This window comes from Mustela nivalis (assembly GCF_964662115.1).
Source record: "Mustela nivalis genome assembly, chromosome: 10".
Lineage (NCBI taxonomy): Eukaryota > Metazoa > Chordata > Mammalia > Carnivora > Mustelidae > Mustela > Mustela nivalis.
This window is the reverse complement of record NC_139029.1, coordinates 13,185,734-13,209,922: the sequence shown is the minus strand read 5'-3', so window position 1 is coordinate 13,209,922 and position 24,189 is coordinate 13,185,734. Positions and strand designations below refer to the sequence as shown.

At 53.3% G+C, this 24,189-nt stretch overlaps 1 protein-coding gene and 1 long non-coding RNA gene across 5 annotated transcripts in view; one reads left to right on the top strand and one right to left on the bottom strand.

The window, feature by feature from the left end:
• Positions 1-24,189, bottom strand: part of LOC309841513 — a 268,973-nt gene that overhangs the window by 82,327 nt on the left and 162,457 nt on the right. The gene's annotated exons all lie outside the window — the stretch shown is intronic.
• Positions 1-24,189, top strand: part of TMCO4 (transmembrane and coiled-coil domains 4) — an 87,060-nt gene that overhangs the window by 54,863 nt on the left and 8,008 nt on the right. For all 4 annotated transcript variants that reach the window (XM_082684463.1, XM_082684462.1, XM_082684464.1 and 1 more), the window contains one exon: positions 19,130-19,247. In XM_082684463.1, coding sequence (XP_082540589.1) covers positions 19,130-19,247 — 118 coding nt within the window. The remainder of the gene's footprint in view (positions 1-19,129; positions 19,248-24,189) is intronic.

The following is a 24,189-nucleotide window of genomic DNA, read 5'->3' as shown; positions in this document are numbered from 1 at the left end:
GGGCACCCGGCTCCAGAAACCTCACTCTCAACCCCTGTGCTATACTTTGCAGAGGACCTTGACCTTGAACGGTGGGCAGGGGTTATCCAGTGAGGCAAGAGGGAAGGGCATTGCAGAGAGTCAGGCTGGCGTAGCAAAGGAGGGATTCTCGGGGTGCCCAGCATTTTTGTAGCCTGGAAAGGAGACTGCGGTGGGACAGTGGGAGATGGTTAGGAGAGGAGCCTGGTATAAGGTCTCGAACGCCGGGCTAAGCAGCTGGAACTGATTGGTTAGATGCTCAGCCTCTGAATCATGGAAGAAATGAGCAGCTGAGCAGGTCCTGTGAAAGGGTCTGTGCCGAGGAGCCTGTGTGTCGCACGTACATCTGACCGTCTTCACCCTGTCATCTCACATAACCCTCCCCAGCAGCCCTATCGGGTTGATGCTGGTGTCGTGCCCATTGTACAGATGAGCAAACTGAAGTATGGACTGTAGGTAACTTGCCCAGATCACACGGCTGGCGGGTAGCAGAGCAGGCAGTCCAGCTAAGAGTTGTGTGATCTCTACCCCAGTGCCAGACCGTCTCTCTAAGCCACGGTTCTGCTCTTGCTGAGCATCTTTTCCAGCTCTGGCGTCACTGTTAAGAACTGCCTGTTTACTCGTCAGTCCCGCCGACGCATTAACTGTAACCTCGGAGCGCACAGCAGAACTACCTGGGCAATTCTTTCCCAAAACCAATATGCCGGGGCTCCCCGCCGTGCAGCCCCGGCCAGGAACCGCAACACAGACCGACTCCAGGGTGCTGCTGCTCTTTCTCATCCCTGCTCCCTGAGCCTGTCACCTGCCCGAATGTACTAGGTACTCGATGGACCCGTGAGAGTGAACCAAGTAGAGGAATGAGCCTCACCACGCATTGGGGTGGGATCCGCATGTCAGCCTCCCCCACTCTCGAAGCTCCTTGAAGGGGGGAACCACGTCCTGCTCAGCTTCATGCGGAGCACAGATGCTTGTAAGTTTTTGCAGGATAAAGGGAGGCCTTTTTATGTTGGTAGCATAGCTCATTTACATTTATTGAGAAAACCTCTGCATTTTATTTGTGTTTTATTTATTTTAAAGATTTTCTTTATTTGAGACAGAGCGTGAAAAAAGAGAACATGAGTTGGGGAGGGGGGAATAGAGACCGAGGGAGAAGGAGAGCAGACTCGCTGCCGAGCAGGGAGCCCGAGACACGGGGCTCCATCCCAGCACCCCGGCATCATGGCCTGAATCAAAGGCAGACGCTTAGCTGACTGAGCCACCCAGGCGCCCCTGAGAAAGCCTTTATTCTTGATTGTTCTGATCTTGTCCCCCTGTTAGTAATGTTCCATCCCACCCCGTATCTGGACAGGAGGCAAGAGCACTCCGGTAACCCTCTGCAGCTGTGCACACCTCAGTGGCCTGGCAGGCCCGGCCAGATGGCCCCTCCCTGGCCCAGGGTGTGTAGCCGCTTCACACCCTTGGCCTTCTCAGTGACTCCGCATGGAGGGGCCACCTCTCCAAAGCTGGGCCTCAGAGCCGTTTCTAAGCATCCCCCCTCCCCCATTTCCCTTTCTCTTTCGGAAAGTGAGGGAACTCCTGACGGCGCCCAGAAACGGGAAGCGGAAAATGAAACACCCACCTGCGAAGGGGAGCTGAAAGGGCCTGAATCCCAAGACTGGGACTCCCCGGCATTTGGGGTTGGGGGCGGGGCAGGCCGAGGGCGCAGGCGGGACTCCAGCAGCACCTTGTGGCCACCCTTGTTTAACCCACACCAGACAGTAAAACAAATAGAAACACGGACACACACGTGCTCACAAAAATGCACACCTGCTCACAGCCGTGTGTGTTTACACAGATGCCCTCCAGGGAAGCCCGCAGAGCCCCGCTGCACGCACCCGCTTACCAGCAATACGGCAAGCCGCTGGCCCCCGGAGCTCCACAGCTGGCCATCCAGCGTCCCCACCCAGCAGACAGGGCACAGCAGGAAGGAGGGGACAAGACACAGGGCTGCAAAGCCACACGGTGACGGTGACGGGCAGCTCAGCCCTTCCCCCACCGGGAAGTAGGAGCTGTGAGCAGTGGGCTCTGGAGTGAGAGTGTCCCCTCGGAGTCCCAGACCCAGCACCCTGCCCATCACTGAGGCATCTCCACTGCCCTGATGTATATGAAACATGGGGGGACATAGGAGTGTCTCTGGGCACGCAGTCAGTGAAGACTCTGACTTGTGGTTTGGGCGCAGGCCGTGATCTCGGGGTCGTGAGATGGAGCCCCACATCAGGCTCCACACTCAGCACGGAGTCTGCATCAGACTCTCTCTGCCCCTTCCGCAGCTCAGCTCACACCTGCCATATGGCAGTTCTCTAAATGAAATTCACTCCATCAGCTCCTGTGCATTCAGCACCTGGTGTGCGCTGGGCGAGGTGCAGGGCCCTGGGGAAGCCGCAGTGAGGAAGTCAGGACAGCCCCTCTCCCCATGGACCTTAGAGTTCGATCTTCACAAGTAACCCGCCGTCTGAGACACGAGCTGGGGTCTCGCAGGGTCGGCAGTGACGTGTGTCAGTCATCTGGAAAGCACCTGGCACACAGTAGGTGCTCGGTATGGGGTGTTCTTACTGTCCTGTGCTACCAACTTCTAGGGCAGCCACCAGGTGGGGGCTGACATCCTTAACCTGAGTGTCCTGCCCTTGGGGGAGACCACGGGCTCCCGTAAGCACTGGCCTCAGGAAACAGAAGGAAACACAAGAATCCAGCCCCCTCTCCCACCCCCTGACCTGTCCTCCTCCTGGTCCTCTCCCCAGCTGACAGCGGGCACTGCGATGCGCCAGGCACAGCTAAATACAATGCACACCACATTTTATTTGATCCGCACAATAATCCTGTGAGAGTCTACCTATCCCCATTTTACAGATGAAGGAATGGAGGCTTGCAGAGATAAAGCACCTAGCCTAGGCTACAGAGCTGGTAATGATGCAGCGGGAACTCGCGTCCACCGCGGCTGGGCCCTGCTCTGATTCACGACTGTGGCAGCTGATCCTTATGACAACCTAAGGTCAGGATAATTATCTCCCTTTTGCATCAAAGGCTCCGTGTGAGGCCAAGTGATATTTCCAGGTGTGTCCATTAGGATGTTTTGGCTTTAGATCCCCATCAGCTGTCCTTCCCGCAGAGCTGCCCATGCCTGAGAAAGAAAACTGCAGGTTCAGGGTAACTCCTCTCTGCTTGGGCAGAGCCTCCCGGGCTGGGTCCTTGTCTTGCTGCCCAGAAGGTTCTCGGCCTTCTCCCAACCCCAGGGCAAGCTCAGACACAACCTTTTCAGGATGTGGCTCTCAAACCCATCTTGACAAGTGGCTTAAACACCGTATTGTTCTGAGGAGTTCAACAAATGGCTTTTAGTAGTCTTACCCACATAAGATAAAACACTTATATTCTAAGGCAAAGATGTTGCTTGGAGCATGGGTGAAAAACAGCATCGTTTCAGGATTGTGTGCACAATAGCCTCATGGAAGGAAGTCTCTGGAGCAACTAGAAAGGAAAACATGTTTTGGGGGACGCCTGAGTGGCTCAGTCGGGTAAGCATCTGACTCTTGATTTCGGCTCAGTCTGTGATCTCAGGGTTGTGGGATTGAGCCCCGCGTTGGGTTCCACACTCAGTGGGAGTCTCCTCGGGATTCTCCCTCTGCCCCTCCCACCCATGCAAAACAAATCTTTTTAAAAAAAGAAAAAGAAAAAATAGAAAATGGGTGTTTCTTGCAGAAAGGTGTAAGTAGTCCAACTTGAAAAGGCTATGCTTAACACACACACGTGCACGCACACACACACACACACACACACACACACTTTAGGAACAAGCATTGAGGAGGTCACCCTCTTGTTGCTTTCTCTCAGAGGATACAGGCGTAGCGTGGGCTTTCTTCTGTGTGGGGTGTTGGCCGCGACGGGGTGGGACGTGGTGCTTGGGCCCTCGTGGAGCAGTGTTCATCCCCGAGCCTCACGACAGCATCACACGAGGCGGGCAGTCCTCGTCCCATTGTCCAGAAAGGCGGAGAAGGAGGCAGAGACTCAGAGAGCTGAAGGGATTTGCCCAAAGGCAGAGCCAGGGAGGTGGCCGAGCTGGGGTACCTGCCCAGTACCCAGGCCCTCAGTGGGGGCCATTCTGCTTGGATGGCCTGCGGGTCTCCCTCCCCGACCAGAGGGTGGTCAGCCTCATGGAGGACCTGCCTGTTGGATTCAGCTCCTTCCCAGGTCTTGGCCTATAGGAGGTGCCCAATACAGGTTAGTAGTTAATTCATGGAGGCCCAGGAATGCAGCCATGACATTCACCATGAGCGCTGCCTGCAGAGGACAGCACACAGCCCCCCGCAGCCTGGCCCCGCCTCCCAGTGACCCAGGGCACCCGGGTCCCTCTACTTCCAGACCACCCAGCACGCGTACTCCCCACGCCATGATCCTACCCATTCCCAACTGAGATAGAATGTGCACCTGCCAACAAACGTTTGTGCCCATGGGCAGGAAATGCATGGAGCCAGAATTCCCAGAGACGAACGGGCACCTTCCGACGGCCCGTCTGCCAGCCGACGGATGAATGGGCTCGGGGAGTGACGGACCCGCCAACCAAGGGTATTTCTGGCTCCGGCAGGTGGCAGGAGTGGGGGAGCAGAGCCTGGTGCCAGGAAGAGCCACCATCCAGGCACTTGCTGAGAGGCTCTGGGCCCCCGATCGTAACGGATTGCTCATTTCTCCATGTGTTTGCTCTAAAAGCTTTCAAGAATTAAGTAGCTGGAAAGCGAGCCCAGCTCAGGCTGACTCATGGTAGCAGGCTGAGCCAGGAAATGGCCGCGTGAACCAAAAAATCGGTTCCGTTTCAGTTCATTGACGCATTTATCCTCCTCTTCGTTCCAAAAGGATTTGAGGGGAATTAATTAGAGGCATTACATATTGTCCCTGCCCCGTGGCCCTGTTCGCATAGTCCGCGAGACATCTGAGATGCGCCAGCCCTCCTGTCGGCGTGTTCATTCCGCAGATAAAAGGCGGCCAGGCGTGCTGCACTCCGTATGCATGTGTTAAGTGGGTCCTGGCCACCCCCCAGTCCCTGCTCCATCTGTAAGCTGGTGCCCCTGGATTGCTTTTCCTGGATCTTCAAGATGCAAGGGACTGTGGCCGCCAAGCCAGATGACATCAAGGAGCACTGGATCTGGAGTGCAGAAACCCGAGTTCAAATCCAGGCTCCGCTACTCTGTTAACTCTCTGGGGTCCCCGAAAGCAAGTCACTCCCCCTCTGAGCTTTGGCCTAGTTGGTAAATAGGGATACTGACGCCTCTCGGGCTGGTTCTGGGCTTCGGTAACTTCTGTTTATCGAACACTTACCACGGGCCAGGCACAGCGCTAAGCACTTTGCTTAACGTACAGACAGTGCTAAGGTCTAGGTATTGACACTCCTGTTCTGTCTGTGAAGAGGTTGAAGGCAGGGACTCCAGCATTCCCTTCTCCCCTATGTCACCAGCCCCTGGGACAGGACCTGGGACAGGGCAGAGGTGCGATCACGTACGGATGGCGGGCCCGGGCTTCAACTCTAGCGTGTAGCAGATGTGACAACACAGTGCTTGCCACGCAGAGGACCTCAGTACACAAGAATGCCTTTGTCCCTTCTCCATTCGCTCATCCAGGTGGCTCTCTCCGAGGCTATAACACACACTGGTCTGAGCTTGCCGTAAGACAGGATCATCTTCCGACGGCGGCTCCCAGGGCAGGAATGATTCATCAGAACATGGGATCCATTCGCTGTTTTCGTCTAAACTAACAGGGTCTTTCTGCCAGGCTTGGCTGCAGATTAGGCCGCTGACTCCCTTGGAAAGGTGCTTGCGTTCTCTTGGGGATGCAGACACCTTTGACTTTGGCCGTTGCCACCTGCTGAAACACATTTACTCACACGGAGAACCTGGGGTGTCCCGGTTGGTTGTAGGAAGAAGGCAGGGATTGGTGGGCTTGTCTCGCCTGGCCTCTGCGGCTGGCCTCTGCTCCACCGTCAGCCCACACCCCCAGCCCCCAGCGCCTACTAGATGAGCCCACTTACCTCTAGAAATCAGCCTCTCCCCCTGGAGTGTCTTTCCTACTACCCTAACCATTTGTAGACATGCTTCTTCCTGCTAACCGTGATGTTAGAGGGTTAACTCTATGAGAAGTTGTAGAAGGCCACAGTTCTTAATGCCCCAGGGTTAAAATCATGGGCTCAGGGTCAGAGAGCCCTGGGCTCAGATCCTGGTTCCACTACCAACCTTGCGACCCTGTGCAGGCTACAGAATTTCTTCAAGCCTTCCTCTCGAGTAAAATAGACCTAATGATACCCACCTCATGGAGATACCATGAGGATAAAAAAAACAGCACATAGTAGGCACCTTGCACCAGCCTGACACGTAGGAAGTGCTTGATCACTGGCTATGATACAGGAGGTGGTTTGCGTGTTGAAAGTATTAGAACATTGGAAGGGCCACTCACCATTCAGTCTAATCAGTTTGCTGATCCAGGAGAATTTCACAATATCCCTGGGGTCGGTCAGCAAGGGCCTCAGTGCATTCTCCCATCCCGTGAACCCCGGAAAGTACAGACTCTTCTATCTGGGTTCCCAGGGGTTACCCGGAATCCTCTGGTTCAGAACTCCACGCATACAGGACCCCCATGCATACATTGACCTCATCCGTCAATGGTGTCTACCAGCCTCTGCTTAATTGCTTCCAGTGACAGGAGGCTTACTACTCAGCCCCAGCGTGGTTAGGAATTCAGGAACGGGTCTGTTTCATCTGAGCATCAATGGCTTGTGGCCTGGGGAACGGCAGGCTCTGTCCAGGATATCTGCTGAGGCCGCTCACATTCAAATGCTGTCCAGGGGGCCTGCTGGCATGGCGACAGAGCGCCCCAAGCCCTACAGCACCTGAGCAGCCTGCACATCCCCAGGTCTGCTTCTGGGATTTTCAGAAACCTGATTCTGTCTCCTTTGCACCCAGAGTTGATCAGAGTCCCATCAGACAAACTCACAAGACACAGTACTGGGAACTGAATGCTGATTCATTAGGTCACCAATAATCGTCACCCTCTGATGACAGCAGATGGAGCAGATGTCCGTGCTCACTGCCCAGGCTCCTGGGGAAACAGATGATCTGCCAGAATTTCCGTGGTGAGCACAGAGCCAGGGAGGGGATGGTCTCGAGGAGTGTTCCTTTTCCTGGCCATGGTCAGCCCTGGCAAATGCCCCCACCCCCCGTCTCATGGACAGGTCCCACCTCTCATGGCCATTGTCGGTTTCCTTCCCTCCTCGGCCGCCCCTCACTCAGAATTTTGTGTAAGTAGATGCTCTGCGTGAGCCCCGGTTGATAGGCGTGGAAGAACCCAGACGTTCTGCAGTGAAAGCACACATGCTCCCATGGGGGTTAGGTGGATTCCAACCAGGGAAGAACACACCCCAAGTCCCACTGATTTACATATTAATTAACCATCTCAGTTCACAGCATTCTGAAATGGAAACTGTTGGGGTTTTTCCTTGTAGCTAAGACGCGCGTGATCATCAGGCCTGCTTAGCCAGCACTGGCCTGGCCTGTTTTGCAGCAGAAGATAAAAACGTTCTCTCCTGTGAGTCAGTGTGTCCCGTCCTTGACATTTTAATGAAGGGTCTGAGATTTGGGGTCTCTGTCCCTGCCGCCCCAGTGCGGAATGTCCCCTCATGAACTCTGACCTTTCCAGTCTCTAGAATAGTCTTCATTATTGTTTATTTCTTCCATCTTTTGGTCACTCATTTTCTCGAATGCCCATTTATTAAACTTTGCAAAGCTCCATCTCCTTCCTCAAAGGACTTGCAGGACTTCTCAGGGCAGATAGCCTCCAGGGCCGTGTGCAGCATTTATCCAACAACTTTCGGATAAGTGTAAACATCCGGGGTGGAAAGGACGTTCGTGTGAGTAGAGGCCTGAGCTGGCCGGGAAACTCAGACACAGGGGAGCAGGGCCTGGGGCAGAAGGAGTTCAGACCCCACAGCCTGGCCTGGATCCGAATTCCAGTTCTGCCGCTCACTTGCTCCACAAACAGGCCCTTAGTCCCTATGCCTCAGTCTCCTTGCCTGTGAAATGGGTCTCATAGTACTTTCTATAGAAGTTAAGCAAAGGGGATAACAAACGTAAGCACTCAGCAGAATGGCTGGCACGTAATCGGCATTCGGCAACCTCGGGGCTGTCCCTCTTATTATACATCCTCCTGTTATTACCCAGTTGCTATAACTGAGCTGGGAATTTCGCTATTAGCTTCCCAACAAAGTCGTGGAAAGCCACGAGTGTGGATTTCTCACTTCCGGGAGGGGGCATGGAGATGCCACCTCCATGCGGAGCCAGACGCTCCGTTTCCCCCTGACGTACTCTGTCCACACGCGCCCTCGACTTTTAGGAGCTGAGCGCCCTGGAAACGTCTCGAATGGCTATGAGGACGTTGTCGTGGTTGGGAATGAGCTTCCCAGGGTGCTTCACTGTTATCAGGAAGGTCTGCACGGGGGCTTCTTTGGAAACTCAGAGGGAGATGATGGTCCCTCGAGCTCTCACAAGCAGCCAGGTGTTTGGGAGACTCTGCTAATTAGGTGACAAGTCTCCAGGTGCATTTCCATTTGGGTGATTTTACGTTTTGTCATTTAGCAGTTGCTAGAGATTGAGGCTTCGGGGACGGTGGTTGAGCCTGGATCACAGGCTCAGACAGCTGTGGAAAGCACGGTTTTTAGTTCACCCTGCCTCGCTCTCCTGAAGTTCGACAGAGAACAACTGCTCACCTCCAAAACAAGAAACCATCTTTCCAAGGTGGGGTGTGGGGAAGGGAGCTGATCTTCGTGGAGCACCAGCCGTGTGCTGGCCAGAACAGGACCCCTCTCAATCTTGGAAGGTGTGGGCATTATTACACCTGGAAGTAGGTGTTGAATTTCCCATGTTTACGGATGGGCCTGAAGCCCAGAGAGGTTAAGCGACTTGTCCAAGGACACACAGCTAGTAATCTGGGATGACACACAGCCCCACCTGGGATACTAACACGGGCGCATCTGACTCCAAACCATTTCCTGTGAGCCCTTCTTACGCTGCGTCTCATGACAAGTTTGCTGCCCTCAAATTGCCTATAATCTAGGGAGGAGAATAGAAAAAAAAAAAAAAAAGTACCAAATGCTACATCGCATGGACCAAATGTTAAGCAGTTCAAAGGAGAGAGTATTTCCTTCCAGAAGGCAGGGATGGCTTCAGGGCAGAGGCAGGCCTGGAAGAAAAGATGAGCCTTGACAAGCTGGGAGGAAGACCGGATGCCTCCGAGCCCAGGACTGGCGAGAGCAAAGATCCAGAGGGAGGAAGGTGGACGATCTAGGGAAGGCAGGCAGCCGGAGCCCAGGTTTCTCCGGGAAGCTGGGAGAAGTCAGGCTGGAGAGGTGAGCAGCGCCCACAACTCAGGAGCCTGACCTGCCAAATGGAATGCAGAGACCCGGATGCAGTCTTTGATCTTAGCGGCTCTTTCCCTGCTGTGTTTATTTATCCATTGGTCAGCAGAGTCCTGCTGAGAAGACCACCCCTGTGGCTGTAACTGCTCAGGGCTCAGGGCACAGAGGTCGCCAGCACCACCTGCGGGCATCTCCGAGGGGACAGGACCTCCCTGCCAGCCACACTCCCTTCACGTCCCTCGTCCCTCGGCAACTCCCCCTGCAGCTGCGCCCACCCGCCCATCAGGGTGTCCCGGCCTCTTTTCTCACTCACTCCGGTTCCCCAGGGCTGGAGCTGGAGCACGAGGACAGCTATCATAGCCGTCACAGCAGCGGGGGAGGGAGTGCCAGGCCATCCCTGCTGCTCAAGAGAACAGGCTCAGAGAGCCCGGGGAGTTTGTCCACAGTGACACGGATGCAAGCGAAGACTCCCACAGCCGGCCTCGGTGCCACCCACAGGGTCCCTTGACTGGTCCCTCTCATTGTTAAAGATATTTTTTGAGAGAGAGGGAGCATGAATGGGGCAGGGGCAGAGGGAGAGAATCTTCAAGCCGACTGCCCACTGAGCGTGGAACCCGAGTTGGGGCTCCGTGAGATCTTGATCCAACCCCAAACCAGGAGCTGGAGGCCTAACTGATGGAGCCACCCAAGCACCCCTGCCTTTGATTTTTTAGCTGAGGGGTTACCCAACGCGCCCCGAGGGCCCAGGGCCAGGTCCCTCTTCTTATGGTGGCTCCTCTCAGGGATCCCCGGGGAAACAGGCATTCAGCAATGTGGCCAGCCCACCCCCTGGAGGGGCGCCCCCACCCTGTCTAACCTGAATGGCATTCCAGGAAGCCCCTCTGGTAGGACCCCTCCCCACACACCCTGTGCTGGAGACAGATGGAGCGTTTGTGGTCGCCATAGCACCACCTTGTGGTGGGAAAGGGTTCCTCCAAGCCCAGCGTGGGCTGGGGAGGGTCTACAGACTGCCCTCACTGAGGAGCCCAGCAACTGCTCCTGCTTCCTGAGAAGTTCCCAGGCACCCACCTGTGCCCTCTGTGTTTGAATTTATTAGGCACCAAAGATACAGAGAGGGGAAGGAACTGATACTGCCCCTCCCCCCACTGCTGTAACAGGGGTTTCCAGACCTCATCCCTGGAACCTTCCCAGCAGCCCCTCAAGTTAGGGATTCTTGGACCACTTTCCAGACGAGGACTCAGAGAGGCTCCCTCTTGTCCCACTCCCCCAGCGAGGCAGCACAGGGCCGGTCTCAGACCCCTGCTTACACGTTCTCTGAGCCAAAGTACTGCCCGTCCAAGCACGACTGCCCGAAGTGCGCTGCCATTTCAGGGACCTCACATTTTTGCAAATGAAAATCAAGAGGAAATAGTCTGATAAAGAATTTCTTATAAGAAAATATGAAGAAAAATTGGATCCCATCAGTGACAAGCCACCTTTTTTTGAAAATGACCAAAACTCGACGAAAGCAGGATGGTGTGGCATGCTTTAAAAATAAAGGGGCTCTCAGGTGGGGCTGTCTTTGAGAATTCCACAGCATCCCAGAGGACACCGGGAGGCCCCTGCCATGGTGAGGGGCCCCAGTGGAGAAAGTCATTGGCAGAGAGATGGAAGTGCACTGGCCAAGTTCATGATCAAGGTCACCGGTGACCTGAGCATAGGCTCTGAGGTCCACAGAGGCACACTCATGATCACAGGGACACTCAAAGATGCTGGCTGCTGCTGGATGTCGGCCGTCCCACAGTCTCAGGGTCTACCATTTGGCGGGGCAGCTCATGCAAAGAGACGACAGAGTTTGTCCTACAGACTTATTACCAGCAGCAGGTCGGTCCATGCTCTCTGCGCTGGCCGTCCCTCACCAGAGATCACTGCGAGTGGAATAAAGTGTTGTAAGGCAGCACTCCCCAAATTAAAGGAAATCATTCCAAGATGAGAAACAAGGAGGAAGCAGAAAATGAAAGCCGTGAGTGTGTTCCTTGGCTGGAGGGAGGGGGGAGAAACATCTGTTTGACTGAACTGAGGGAATTCAGAGACACAGGACCATGCTTCACTTGGATGTAGGGTTCAACCGTATACCACCTGAGGGGTCCAGGAATCCCCAAATCAAATAATCGATACCAGACTGATCTGGAGGAAATAGGTCCTCAGTACAAAGAGGACATCTAGCACATGGCCAGAACCCAGGACCGTGCTTTCTCTCTGTCAGCAGTATCTGTTCACCCACTTGGTTTGGTAGATGTACCCGAGATTACCGAAACAAAAGGCCACATACCCTTGGCCTGGTGCATGCATCAGGAAATTAACCTTTTAACAAAATTTAACCCGCTAATGTGTCTCCTGAATCAGCCACATTGGAAATGTTCGTCTTAGTAGGTTGTGCATGTTCTATATTTAATACACAATTTTGGAAGATGTCACGGTTATCCATAAACATGGCTTTTGGTTCAAGGCTATATTTGATAGCCAAGGGAAAAGGGACGGAGAATAGGAGAGAACGTGTATGAAAGATGCCATGATGCCACGTACTGTGTGACCTGGGACAGACTGCTTAGTGTCTCTGAGGCAAGATTTTCCCATCCTGGAATGGGAGTAGTCTGGCTAACCTCCTGGGATCCTTATGCGGGGTAACGAAATAACATGTGTGAATGTTATTTCTCCCAAAGTAAGCTGTGATGACAGTAATGATGATAAAGAAATGAAGAAGAGGGATTATGAAATCAAATTCTAGAGTTTTGTTTATGAGAAAAAAAGAAGAAAAAACCTTTGCCATGAGATCTCTCTCTCCAGTTTCATTCCCAGCCCCTAAGATGTTGGACCCACATCACCACCCCTGATGTCTGCAAGATAAACCCAAGGCAAAAGAGCTCGTGAATAAGTTCACACAGAATCATTTCAGCCTCCTGGCCCTTGAATCGCTAATCTCCCGCTTGGCTGAAAACTATTTCTGAGCTGTCGCTAGAAGCCAGCTGACTCGCAGAACAGACGGCCGGGTGGTCGTCTGGCCCTTTCATGTCCGCGATAGCAGACCTCACATTTGATGTGATTTATTTCCCTCACGTGGAACCGCACTCAGCCGTTCCCTTGTCCTCAGACAGACCAGGCTTCCCCCCCCAACCCTGCCCCATAAAAGCAAGGAGAGGTCAGGCTTGCAGGTGAATTTCCAGGGTCCCAGGATGCTGGCGACAGCCTTAAGCCACTGTGCACGACCAAATCAAAGAGACGGGAATCGAGCCGGGGATGGGGGCAGGGAGAGGATAAAGGCTTCCTCGTTCCCTGAAGAATTCATCCCAGATTCTTAGAGTCTGTCCAGGGGATTCTTCCCAATGTGAACGTCATTCCCGGAGGGTGGGGGACAGGCAGACAGTCAGAGCCTCCGTTTCTCCTGCCCGGCCACCGGCCTCCTTCCTTCTCCGGCCACTTCTGTCCGTGTGTTTAGCATGTGCGTGTGCCTGTGTGTGTGTGTGTGCGCGCGCACGCACACGCATGTACCTTTGGCATGGATTTTGTTTGTTTTAGATGTGGTTTGTTTTCCGGATCCGCGGTCAGGCAGCAACTTCCTCCATCGTTTCCCGCCTTATCACTCCGTGCACACAGGACCCCCTGCCAGGAGGGGAAAAATGCTGCCTTTTCTTTTTTGCTTCTCAAGTTTGAGGTCCTTTGGTGTTTGCAAGCCAGGGGAATCGCGTTACGGACAACGTGACAGGCGTGTGGGAGGCTGTCCTGTCACCACGCCAGCCGTTTGATGAGATTTCTGTGAACTCCTAGAGGGGTTTGTTTGGAAATACCTGGAAAGCGCTGCGCAGGCCTGCCTCACTGGAAGGAAGCCCACTGTATGGTTAAGACAAAATGACAGAGGGGAAGCTAGGAGGGTCCTTCCCAGGGACACAGGGACCCCCCCCACTATACATAAAGATTCTCCACAGGGCTCTTTGGAAGAACAGACCCTACTCAGTATGTTGTAAGAATGGTTAGTTTCACAAAAAACTGAACTTGTATACAATTTTCAAGACCCGTGTTACAGTGTAAACAGAAATTTGCTGTCATACTGAAGCTGTCTGTTCTCAGCTCTTAATTTTCATTACAACCGGGAGAGGGAGGGGGAGGGGGAGTGGAGAGAGACCATCTCAAGCAGACTCCTCACCCAGCATGGAGCCCAACGTGGGGCTTGATCTCATGACCCCGAGACCATGACCTGAGCCATAATCAAGAGTCAGACACTTCGGGGGCACCTGGGGGTGGCTCAGTCATTTAGCATCTGCCTTCAGTTCAGGTCATGATCCCAGGATGCTGGGATCAAGTCCAGCAGCGGGCTCCCTGCTCAGCGGGAAGCCTGCTTCTCCCTCTCTTACTCTCCCTGCTTGTGTTCCCTCTTCTGCTGTGTCTCTCTGTCAAATAAATAACTTAAATCTTTAAAAAATAAAAAAAGAGTCAGACACTTCACCAACTGAGCTACCCAGGTGGCCCCAGCTCTTGATTTTTTTTCTTGAAAAGCTAAGACCATCTTCAGAGGGTCCAGTGGTAAAAGGGTCCTGTCGGGCATACAGTGGGAACTCCAGGAAGTGTAAGAATATGCAAGACAAGACATTCCCCAGTTTATCTAGATTCCGCTTGATCGACGTGAGGGTCTGTGACTCGACGATGAGAGCATTCTTAATTTGACTGAACTGCGACTGAAAAGTGACTGAACGCTTAAAGATGGTCCGATGGTAAATTTTACATTATGTGCCTTTTACCACAATTTAAAATTCTGTTTAAAGAAAAGTTAAGTGGGTTAAAGTGTTGAACCCCAGTTTAGGGCTGAGAATCCACATTATTGAATAACTGACCTCTGTTCAGAACACAGCAACACTGGGATTCGATCCCGGGTGTCTCTTATGCGGCTGGCCAGACCGCTTTCCCTGGGCTCGTGATACCCAGCCTTCTCGAGCACGTGGGCCCTTGCTAATGGCAGATGTCTTCGCAGACCTGCCCAGGGCAGCAGTCCCCTTTGCAGAGTCTCCTGGTTGAGAAGATAGGTAATGACTCCAAGCGACCTTGACCCGGAATCGTGTGAGTCCCCACGGCACCCTCATGGTCTTGAAATCCTGACACCTGATGTGTGAGTCCTTGGAGGCATCGGGTGGACCGACAGCAACTGGTGCTTATGCAGTTTCTTGGGCTCCCAGAGTCGCTCTGGATCTTTGCCCCCCAGAGACGGGGCACCCCGGAGCGGCACTGTGGATCTCCGGAAGGGGCTGGTGACCCTGAGTCTCCTTAGGTAGGCTGGACGCAAGGGAGTCTAAAAATACAGCCGACGTCAGATGCTTCTCGGGAGAGTTAGCCTGAGCCTTTGGATCACGTTCTCTGAGGCCGGGGGAAGAGACAAGGCCAGTGGTAGCCTCAGAAGGATCGCTCACTCTTCCGCCCACTGCAGACCGCCGTCATGTGCAGTAGCGTCCGTCCCCCCGGAACAGAGCACTGGAAATGAGCAACTGGAGAGCTGAGAACCATGGTTAAAGACGCTGCTGTTTACTCTCAGCACTTTTCTTCTGCTTTTAGCCAGTCTTTGGAGATCCCCAGCTATAGCTGCTGGGAAGAAATCGGGCTAGGAGTGGGGTGGGGGGAAGACAAGAAAAAGAAGAAAGAACCTCTTTCCATGTGTCCTCACCATGAAGGGCTCCTACCGCTCAGTCGCGTTGCTCGCTTTCATTCATGCCACAACCATTTCATTCATTCGTTCATTCCACATGGCTGGGGAGCTCAGCGTCTGTACCAGGCACTGTTCCAGGCACTGGGGAGTCACTGGAGAGCAGCCCATGGGGAACCTGCATGCTAGGAGGAGACAGACTATAAATGAGGCTTTTCTTTTTTTAAAAGATTTTATTTATTTATTTGACGGACAGAGATCACAAGTAGGCAGAGAGGCAGGCAGAGAGAGAGAGAGGAGGAAGCAGGCTCCCCGCTGAGCAGAGAGCCTGATGCAGGGCTCGATCCCAGGACCCTAGGATCATGACCCGAGCCGAAAGCAGAGGCTTTAACCTACTGAGCCACCCAGGCGCCCCATAAATGAGGCTTTTAAAAGCAAAAGACAGGTAGGAATCAGGCAGTCTTAAGGGCAATGGAGAAAAATCAAGGAAGGGAGGTGAGGCACGTGGTCGGTTGCATCCATCCACCCTGGGATCCTGGGATCAAGTCCCTAATCGGGCTCCCTGCTCAGTGGGGAGTCTGCTTCTCCCTCCACCTGTTCCCTGCCCCCCTGCCACTTGTGCTGTTTCTGTCTGACAAATAAATTAAAACCTTTAATTAAAGAAAAATAAAGATTTATTTTTATTAGAGAGAGAGCAGGCGGGGAGGAGGGCAGAAGGAGAGAAAGAGAGAGTCCCAAGCAGACTCTGCACTCAGCACAGAGCCCAGTGTGGGGCTCGATCTCACAGCCCTGAGATCATGACCTGAGCTGAAACCAGGAGGCAGTCACTTAACTGACTGAGCCACCCAGGCGCCCCACAAAGTAGGATATTAGTAACATACAGAGAATTGTTTCAAAAAGTGAGGAATCTGGGGCGCCTGAGTGGCTCAGTCAGCTTAGTGTCCAGCACTTGACGGCTCAGGTCCTCATCTCGAGGTTGTGAGATCGAGCCCCGTGTGTCAGGCTCCATGCTTTGCACAGAGTCTACTTAGGACTCTCTCTCCCCCTCTCCCTCTACTGCTCCCCTCGCTCACTCGCTCTCTCTAAAGTAAATAAATTCTTTTTTTTTTTTTTAATGAGACATCCAAGCCTCAAAGGCCATGTCTCCTGACTTGAAGGCGACCGAACCCATGTTGGATCCCTCCCTCCCTTTATCAGAAGTCTATTTATGAAGCTACAGAACTATCTTCATACCTTAAAAATTCATAAAAAGAGGGGCACCTGAGTGGCTCCGTCTTTTAAGCACCTGACTCTTAATTTTAGCTCAGGTCACCATCTCAGGGTTGTGAGTTCAAACCCCATGTTGGACTCTGCTTAGGATTCTCTCCCTCTCCCTTTGCTCCTCCCCTGCCCCACAGATGCACACATTCTCTCTCCTTAAAAAAAAAAAAAAAAAAAAAGAATTCACAAGAAGAAAAGTCGATGGTAGCAACAGGAGTAAATCCAAATGCAAGCGTGTTTCAGCAAACATTCATTGTCCCTGAAGCAGAAAGGCAGCGAGGACACTATTTGACACTAAAGCAGGGCCTGAGTGAGCGTTTTCTCTCTTTTACCCAGAAGAATGAAATCTTCAGGTATTATGAGGTTTGGAAACAAACAGTTAAATTTGACATTTTTTCCTTTCCAGCATCTACTACAGCAGCCAGCGTCCTCTTCTGACCCCAGATTTCCTTCCTGGACCATCCTATTCCCAGGACTGGGCAGGTGGCCATGACCTGCAGGAGAGGGTCTACCTTGGGTGGGTCTAAAGTAATTCTCGCCGACTTCCCTCAGCTAACACCTGTGCGTTCCTGAGAGCCTCACACGTGGCTTGTGTCCGGGTTTGCAGCCTCGCAGGCACATGTCTGAGTGTGGCCTACCTTGGCCTGATGACCCAGAGCCAGCCAGGCGTCATTGATGGGTACATGTGTTTCCAGCTCACTGCCCACCCTGACTTGATTTGGTTGGGTTCTGGACTGTTTTGTGAGGTTCAACTGCTGGTGTCAGTTCAAGGTCACCGGCAACTACCTTTTTTGGCTTTTCCTAACAGCCAGGATCCAACCCATCCAGAATGCTGCGTTACCACCGCTGGCCACAAGGGGTCCTCGCCCTCCAGAGAAGGCCAGACTCTGTGGGGCCTTGAGCAGGTGCTTCGCGGGCCCCTAGAGAAAGCTGATGAGCTCAGCTGACTCACAGGGTCAACAACCGTTTGGCACTCTGGGAACAGTGATGACCCACACGTGACCCCGGTGCTTTGTGGTGTTAGTGCAAACAGCAGAGAGCATGGCCCCAAGGACCCAGCCACTTCTGTCCAAGCAGTCTGGGCTCTGGGCTCAGCTTCATTCCCACTACCTGGGTGACCTTGGACTTCTCCCATCCCCCTCTGAGAACCAGTTTCCCTACCTGCCAAGAGACAGGGTTAGGATAAAACCCCATTGTCCACAGCCCTTCTCTCAAGGGTCCCCTGAGTCTTCCTTGCTGTTCAGCACACACTGCCGACTTCCTGAAGTTTCAAGTCCTTCTGCCAGGTTATCGTCTCCCTGGAAGCAAAAGTAGTGAAATCAGAATTCTGTGCCAGGGCATCTCTCGAGATCAGAGACAGGGGAGCATTTAGAACATGTGATACGGTAGGGGTTCCTGGACACCTGTTAGCCTGGAACCCTTTACTCAGACTAGCACTGAGCTGGAATCCCAGACGGAGAACAGTTAGAATCACTCTGGTTGGAAATGGGAGCCCAGAGAGAGGAAGCCACCAGGCCTGCGTCCGTCAACAAGAGAAGAGTGGCAGACAGGGCAGAGTGGTCCCTCTTGGGCACATCCCCCAGGAGTGACACTGAGCATGCTGCTTCCCGGGACATGCAGACACCCAGAAGCATAAGAAAGAGCCACCTTTGGGGAGGCGGGGGCGCAGAGCAGAGGGCGACCACGCTCACTTCCGCTGTGCTTCCCCTGTGCTGGGTGGTTCCCACGCTGTGACTTGATTTTTCTCATAAAGACCCTCGAGGCCAGTGTCATCACCCCCTTGTGGACTCAGAGAAGTTCAGCCCCCAACTCAAGTTATTCGAAGCCACGGCTTTACAAAGGCTTTGCAAAGACCATATACTGGCTTCCCTGAGGGACGGCGCTTGACTTCCGTCAAATCTTTCCTGAGCTCCCGGCACAGGCCAGGCACTGTTCTAGACCCGGCCGTAGAGCTAGGATGGAGACGGCCAGAGCACCGCCCTCCCGGCACCTGGACAGACAGAAACAAGCGGTCAGGACAAGAAGAAAACACAGCCGAGGAGGGGACAGAGAGTGATGGGGAGGGAGGAGGGACGTGTGTGCCCCCCTCCTCCGTCAGGAGCAGGGCTTCTCAAGGTGTGCTTACCCCCGTCCAACAATTCCTGCCTTCTAGTCTGCCACGGGGGAGAAGAAATGTGGCTTCCCTCTGTCTGTCTTTACAGGACGGACCATCCCGGGGCCAGCCCTGGTCCATCGAATCGCACTTTGAGCAACCCCGCCTAAAACATATCTGAACCATTTGGTCTGTGCAGCTGCTGAGTGTACCCCCTGCCCTGGAACCTGGGCGCCCCCACCTTCCCACCACACTGCCCGGGCCCCAGGGAGCTACTGGGCTGGGCGTCTCCCTCCCGGTGTGCACTGGTCCCTTCTAAAGATGTCCCCTCCGAGTCCATGGCTGGTCGTGAGCTTCACGGATGCTGAGCATCGATCCGGGTCCCATCTCAGGCTGTGTCACTTCCGAGCCATGTGACCTTGACCATGTCTGTGGTTTTCCTTAACTCTGAGTTAGAGATGATAGCGCTTTGCAGGACGAGATCAGTCCCCTGGCCTGTGACTCAGTGTGTGGAGGCCCCCACTACTGCGTGAGCATGTGTGCGTGTGAGCACGTGTGTGTGTGTGAGCACATGGGCGTGTTACAGCCATCTCCCCCACTGTTGGAGCGTCCCTTCCAGGACCTGCTGTGGCCAGTGACACTGACCGCCTTTTCTGGGTTCTTTTCCCAGATTGCCAGGGGATCATTGAGGATGTCGTCCTGCTGGGCGCGCCCGTGGAAGGAGAGGCCAAGCACTGGGAGCCTTTCCGGAAGGTGGTGTGTGGAAGGATCGTTAACGGCTACAGCAGGTCAGTCCGAGCCTTGCCCCGGGGGGTGACGGTGCTCACTGAGCACGTAGCAGGCAGATGTCCGAGGCCTGGCCCCGGTCTTGGAGGACCCCAGGGACCAGTGGGGCTCTGGCCTATTACGGGCAACGTGTTCTGACTGGGGAGGCCTCTGTCCCCATAGGATGAAGGAAAAGGGGTTCCCTGGTCAGTCGGAGGCCACCTTACCAGGTGACAGGAGAGGCCGAGCTGGTCACCATGGCTGAGGAAGGGGATGTGGGTCCCAGGGGGAGTTCTGTGAACACCGGCTGCGGAGCTCCTGGGGGTGCTACCTGGCAGTGCAGGGAGGGGTGGGTGGGTGTGTAGCCGAGCTCTCAAAGCACCCTTCCAGGCGGGGCGACAGAATAGTCAGCCAACGATGGAGGAGTCAGGACCCCGAGTAATGCCCCTCGGCCAGATGTGGGGGGCCTGTGAGGCTAGAAGGGAGGCACCCTTTGTTTGGACTCGGAGAAGGGGGATTCGGGAGCTTTGGCCAAGGCCATGCCCCAGACTTTGGGGAAGGAAAGAGGAAGCCCGCCACTGAGACCACAAGAAGGCAGCCTGGGAAGGGGCTCGGCCCCTCAGCTTGCACAGGAGGCCACAGTGGGGTGACCGTGTTGAGAGCAGTGATTAAGAATTGCACAGCCCTGGGTCTGAATTCTGGAACACATTCAGCCTTTTGGATTTTAGATAAGGGACCCATGTTTTATGGTTGCCACACAAAGCACTGGGTATGGACGAGAAGGTGACATTCTAAGCCCAGATCCAAGGAACAGGTTTGGAGTTTAGAAAACAGGAGGGTTGGCTGACTGGCTGTGGGCGCCAAGAACACAACTTAAAATATGACAATTTAGCAAACAAGGAGGTAGGACTCGGGGAAGCAGCAGATCCCCTGGGTCACCAACATGTTGCTTCCCCCAACCGACTGGACACGGGGCACTAGAGCTCCGAGAAGCCGAAGCTGGAGTGGGGGCCAGTGGGGTCCCCAGCTTCCACTGAAACCAAGGAGCAGGGGAGAGCCCTGGAAAGGCAAAGCAGAGAGAACAAGCAAAGTGCTGGCCTCCCAAGTCTAGAGAATATGTTTGGGGTTTGCAAAGAGGAAAAGGCTCCAAGCCGAGGTTGAGTGTGACATGGGTTCATCCAGCATTCTGTGCCCAACACCATAGCTGGGCATGCAAATGTGAAGATGGGCAGAATGAGAGAGGCTCAAGGCTAGTGGAAAGGGCACATACGGAAATAGACAATTACTAAAAAGTCAAAACTAAAAACACAACTAGGCCCCAATGTGAGGGAAGGGACATGAGGAGTATTAGGCTCTCTGGCCTGCCCCTGTCTTCGTGACTATGATCTCCCTTAACCTCCCCTAAACTTTGTGGTCTTAGTACTTTAATCCCCATATACAAATGAGAAAACTGAGGCCAGTTAAATTTAATTTTTACTTAAGCCAAACCACCCTAAGTAGGAACCAAATTAAATGGAACAGTTTGGGAAAGTCTTTATCATTTGATGATTTAGCCCACAGCAATAGCTGTACAGTTCAGAGCTAAAGAAAAAGATGATTTTTAGCCACAAACAGAGGACATTAGCCAGGACACAGGAGTTCTAACCATCAGTTTGGCTCTCTCACTTAGGCTCTAAGCTGAGTTCTTAATTAGGATACGGTAGGAAAAACAAAGAAACAAAAAGACAGAGCCATAATATATAAAGAGTCCATGAAAATCAATTCAAAAAATCTAGTAAGAAAATGTTCAAAGGATACCTACACATAAACTCACAGAATAAATACAGTCAATTAGCTTTTTTAAAGATTTGCTTGGTTTTTTTAGAGGATGGGGGAAGACAGGGAGAGGGAGACTCCCCACTGAGCTTGAAGGCCAGTGCAGGCTCAATCTCATGGCCCCGAGATCATGACCTGAGCCAAAATCAAGTCAGACGCTTAACCAACTGAGCCACCCAGGTGCCCCACAGTCAATAAGTTTTTTAAAAGATGCCCAATCTCATCATGAGTGAAATAAATGCAGATTAAAATCAGATAATATTTATCGCCCATCAGATTATCAAATATCTGAGATGGGAATAACACTCAGTGTTGGTGAAGATGTGGAGAATTGGGCACGGCCCTACACTGTTGGTGACAGCTGAATTTAGTAACTACTTTCTGGAGAACAAGTGGCCATACCCACCAAAATTGTTAGTGTGCCGGTTTTCTGATGCCACACGTTCTGATTTCTGCGACCCTGCTGGACTAGATACACACGTGATCAAAGGGAATCACCGCAGCTTTGATGTGAAACAGTCCTCAGTTGGCCCTCCGACCTTGGGTTTCAGCTCAGGTCTTGATCTCAGGGTCGTGAGGTCGAGCCCCGGGTCAGGCTCCACACTCAGTAGGGGGTCTGCTTGAGATTCTCTTTCTCCCTCTCCCTCTCCCTCTGCCCCTCCCCATCCCTCCAACCCCCCCCCCCATGCTCTTACTCTCTCTCCAAAAAAAAAGTCCTCAGTTAAAATCTTGGCTCTGCCTGTCACTTACTGAATAATAGTTCCTCTTGCACAGGGCTTCTGGGGAGATTAAATTATCTTATTTAGGAAAAGGGCAGACACTTAGTAGATGCCCATTAAACTCCAGCAGTTTTAATAACTGGGCCCGTTCGCATAGTGCATGATTTTCTGGTGCTTTTCATAAACAGCAAAGGGAAAGAATTAAAATTGCATGGGTGCATATGAAAGCAGCAAAAACTTATTAAACCCATCTGTTCTGCTGCAAACCTGAGGCTAATAAGCTTGGTTTTCAATGATTTTGTGAGATCCTGAGCCATGGAGAGCGAGAGCGAGAGGAGGGGGGAAGCAGGGAGAGTCGGGGAAGGAACACAGACCAGCAAGAACTCTAGTTTCTTGGTCAAACTAAGCACCAAGCAGGATTTCATCGTCTGGGCCCCCAAAGGTGTTTTACTTGCCTCAAAACTCCTTAAACACGGAGGGTGGGGGATGGGGGAGCTTCAGGCCAAAACTCCCCCAAATTACACATTTATAAATGTATCATATACATTAATAAAGCTCTTTGCAAATCCATCTCCTTACTTGGGTTTCCATGAAGCCCCTGGAAGCTAGCCGGGGCGAGTGGTACTGCTCTCTGTCATACTCAGAGAGGGTCAGGAGCTTTGCCAGGGTCACACAGCGCAGCCAGGATGGGAACGGAGGCAGACCCATCTCCCTCCATGGAGAGAGCTTGTCATCGGGAGCCTCCTAGGGCACTCCTGCGATCACTGCTCCAAGTGCCCCGTGAGGAGGGGATGACTCCTGCTTGCCCCTGCCCTCCAGGCCTGTGAGTAACCAAGGCAGCCCTTCCACAGGCCACATGGTGGCAAATCAAGAGCTCCCTTGTGGCTGGTGCATCCCTAAAGCCTGAGGGCTGTGGGAGCCTGGCTTGCTGGGTCCCCACCAGGGAGCGCTGTTTCAGCTCAGGATACGGGACACGGGACTAAGGCACAGGCCTGCCTTCAGGAAGTTCTCTGCCTAGAGAAGGAAAAACTCAAGAATGGACACACAGGGCGCCAGGGTGGTTCAGTGGGTTAAGCAACTGCCTTCTGCTCAGGTCATGATCCCAGAGTCCTGGGACTGAGTCCCGCATCGGGCTCCGGGCTCTGCAGGGAGTCTGCTTCTCCCTCTGACCTCTCCCCTCTCATGCTCTCTCTCACTCTCTCTCGCAAATAAATAAAATCTTAAAAAAAAAAAAGGAATGGACACACAAAGGACATTGGACTCATGTCCCCAAAGGAGCATATACTCCAGGCACATGAGGGACAAAGGATTAATAGTATCAGGTTGAGGGGCTCAGGGACACTCCCTGGGGGAGGTGGTGTCCAAGCTGAATTTTGAAAGGTTGGATAAGAGCCCATCAGACACGGGAAGACCAGGCCAAGCAAGGGGTTCCAAGAGCGGGAGGCATAATCGGACCAGATGCTTCTTGAGTATTCACGTGCGTGAGCACTGTGTCCATGGTGTGCTACCTGCCTACCCTGGCCGGCAAGATGCAGACTGAGGCCCAGAGGGGCCAAGCAACTCGCCCAAGCTCACACAGCTAGTAACTGACAAGGCAGGACTTGAGCCTGGCTCTGTGTGGTCGCGTGCGTGGGATCGTGGCCCACCTCGGGCGAGAGAGACAGATGCCAGATGGAGAGGGGTCTCGAGTGCCAGGGAAGACCCTGTGGTTTACTCAGCACAGTTTAGAGGATATGGAACCTTCTAACATATGTCCCTGTTCTGTCCCTAAATGTACACAAGGAAGTGCAATTAACTTTTTTTTTTAGCAGAAACATTGCAGGCCAGAAGCAATTAACATTTTAAGTAGAGTGTTGTCATGATGAAGACAGAAACAATGTGGAAGGGATGAGGCTGACTTGGCTCCTTTCTAACTATCTGTATCAGAAATGTGTACGGACCACCCTCGTACCCAGCGTGTGACGCACAGAGGTCACGGTCAGCGCAGTAAAACAACACGAGTGAATCTTTCCTCTCCCTTCAGCCATCCGTGGTTAGAGACGGTGCTTCTTGGGCCCTCAGTGTTAAGATAATCCCTGGGACTTGTAAGCGTTGCTCTCTGGAGAGAGTAAAGGAATTTTCTAGAAGAGAACGCCTACAGGCAATGGGGAGGCACGGTCAGCTTCTAAGAGAGAAGGGCTGTGATCAGATGGGTGTTTCGGGAAATCAGTGGTGGCGTGGAGGAGGTGAGGCCAGGAGCAGGGAGAGCAGGCAGGAGGCCGTTGCACTGGTCTGTGGAGGCTGGATGGTCTGATCTCAGGGCTGGAGCCAAAGGGACCTGTACCTGTGCCGGTAATAATCACCACTGTGTTGGGCTGGTCGTTGGGGAAAAGGGGGCCTGCCATCACCTCACCGGTGTCTGCCCGGGGGACTGGGCACTCCCCCCGCAGTG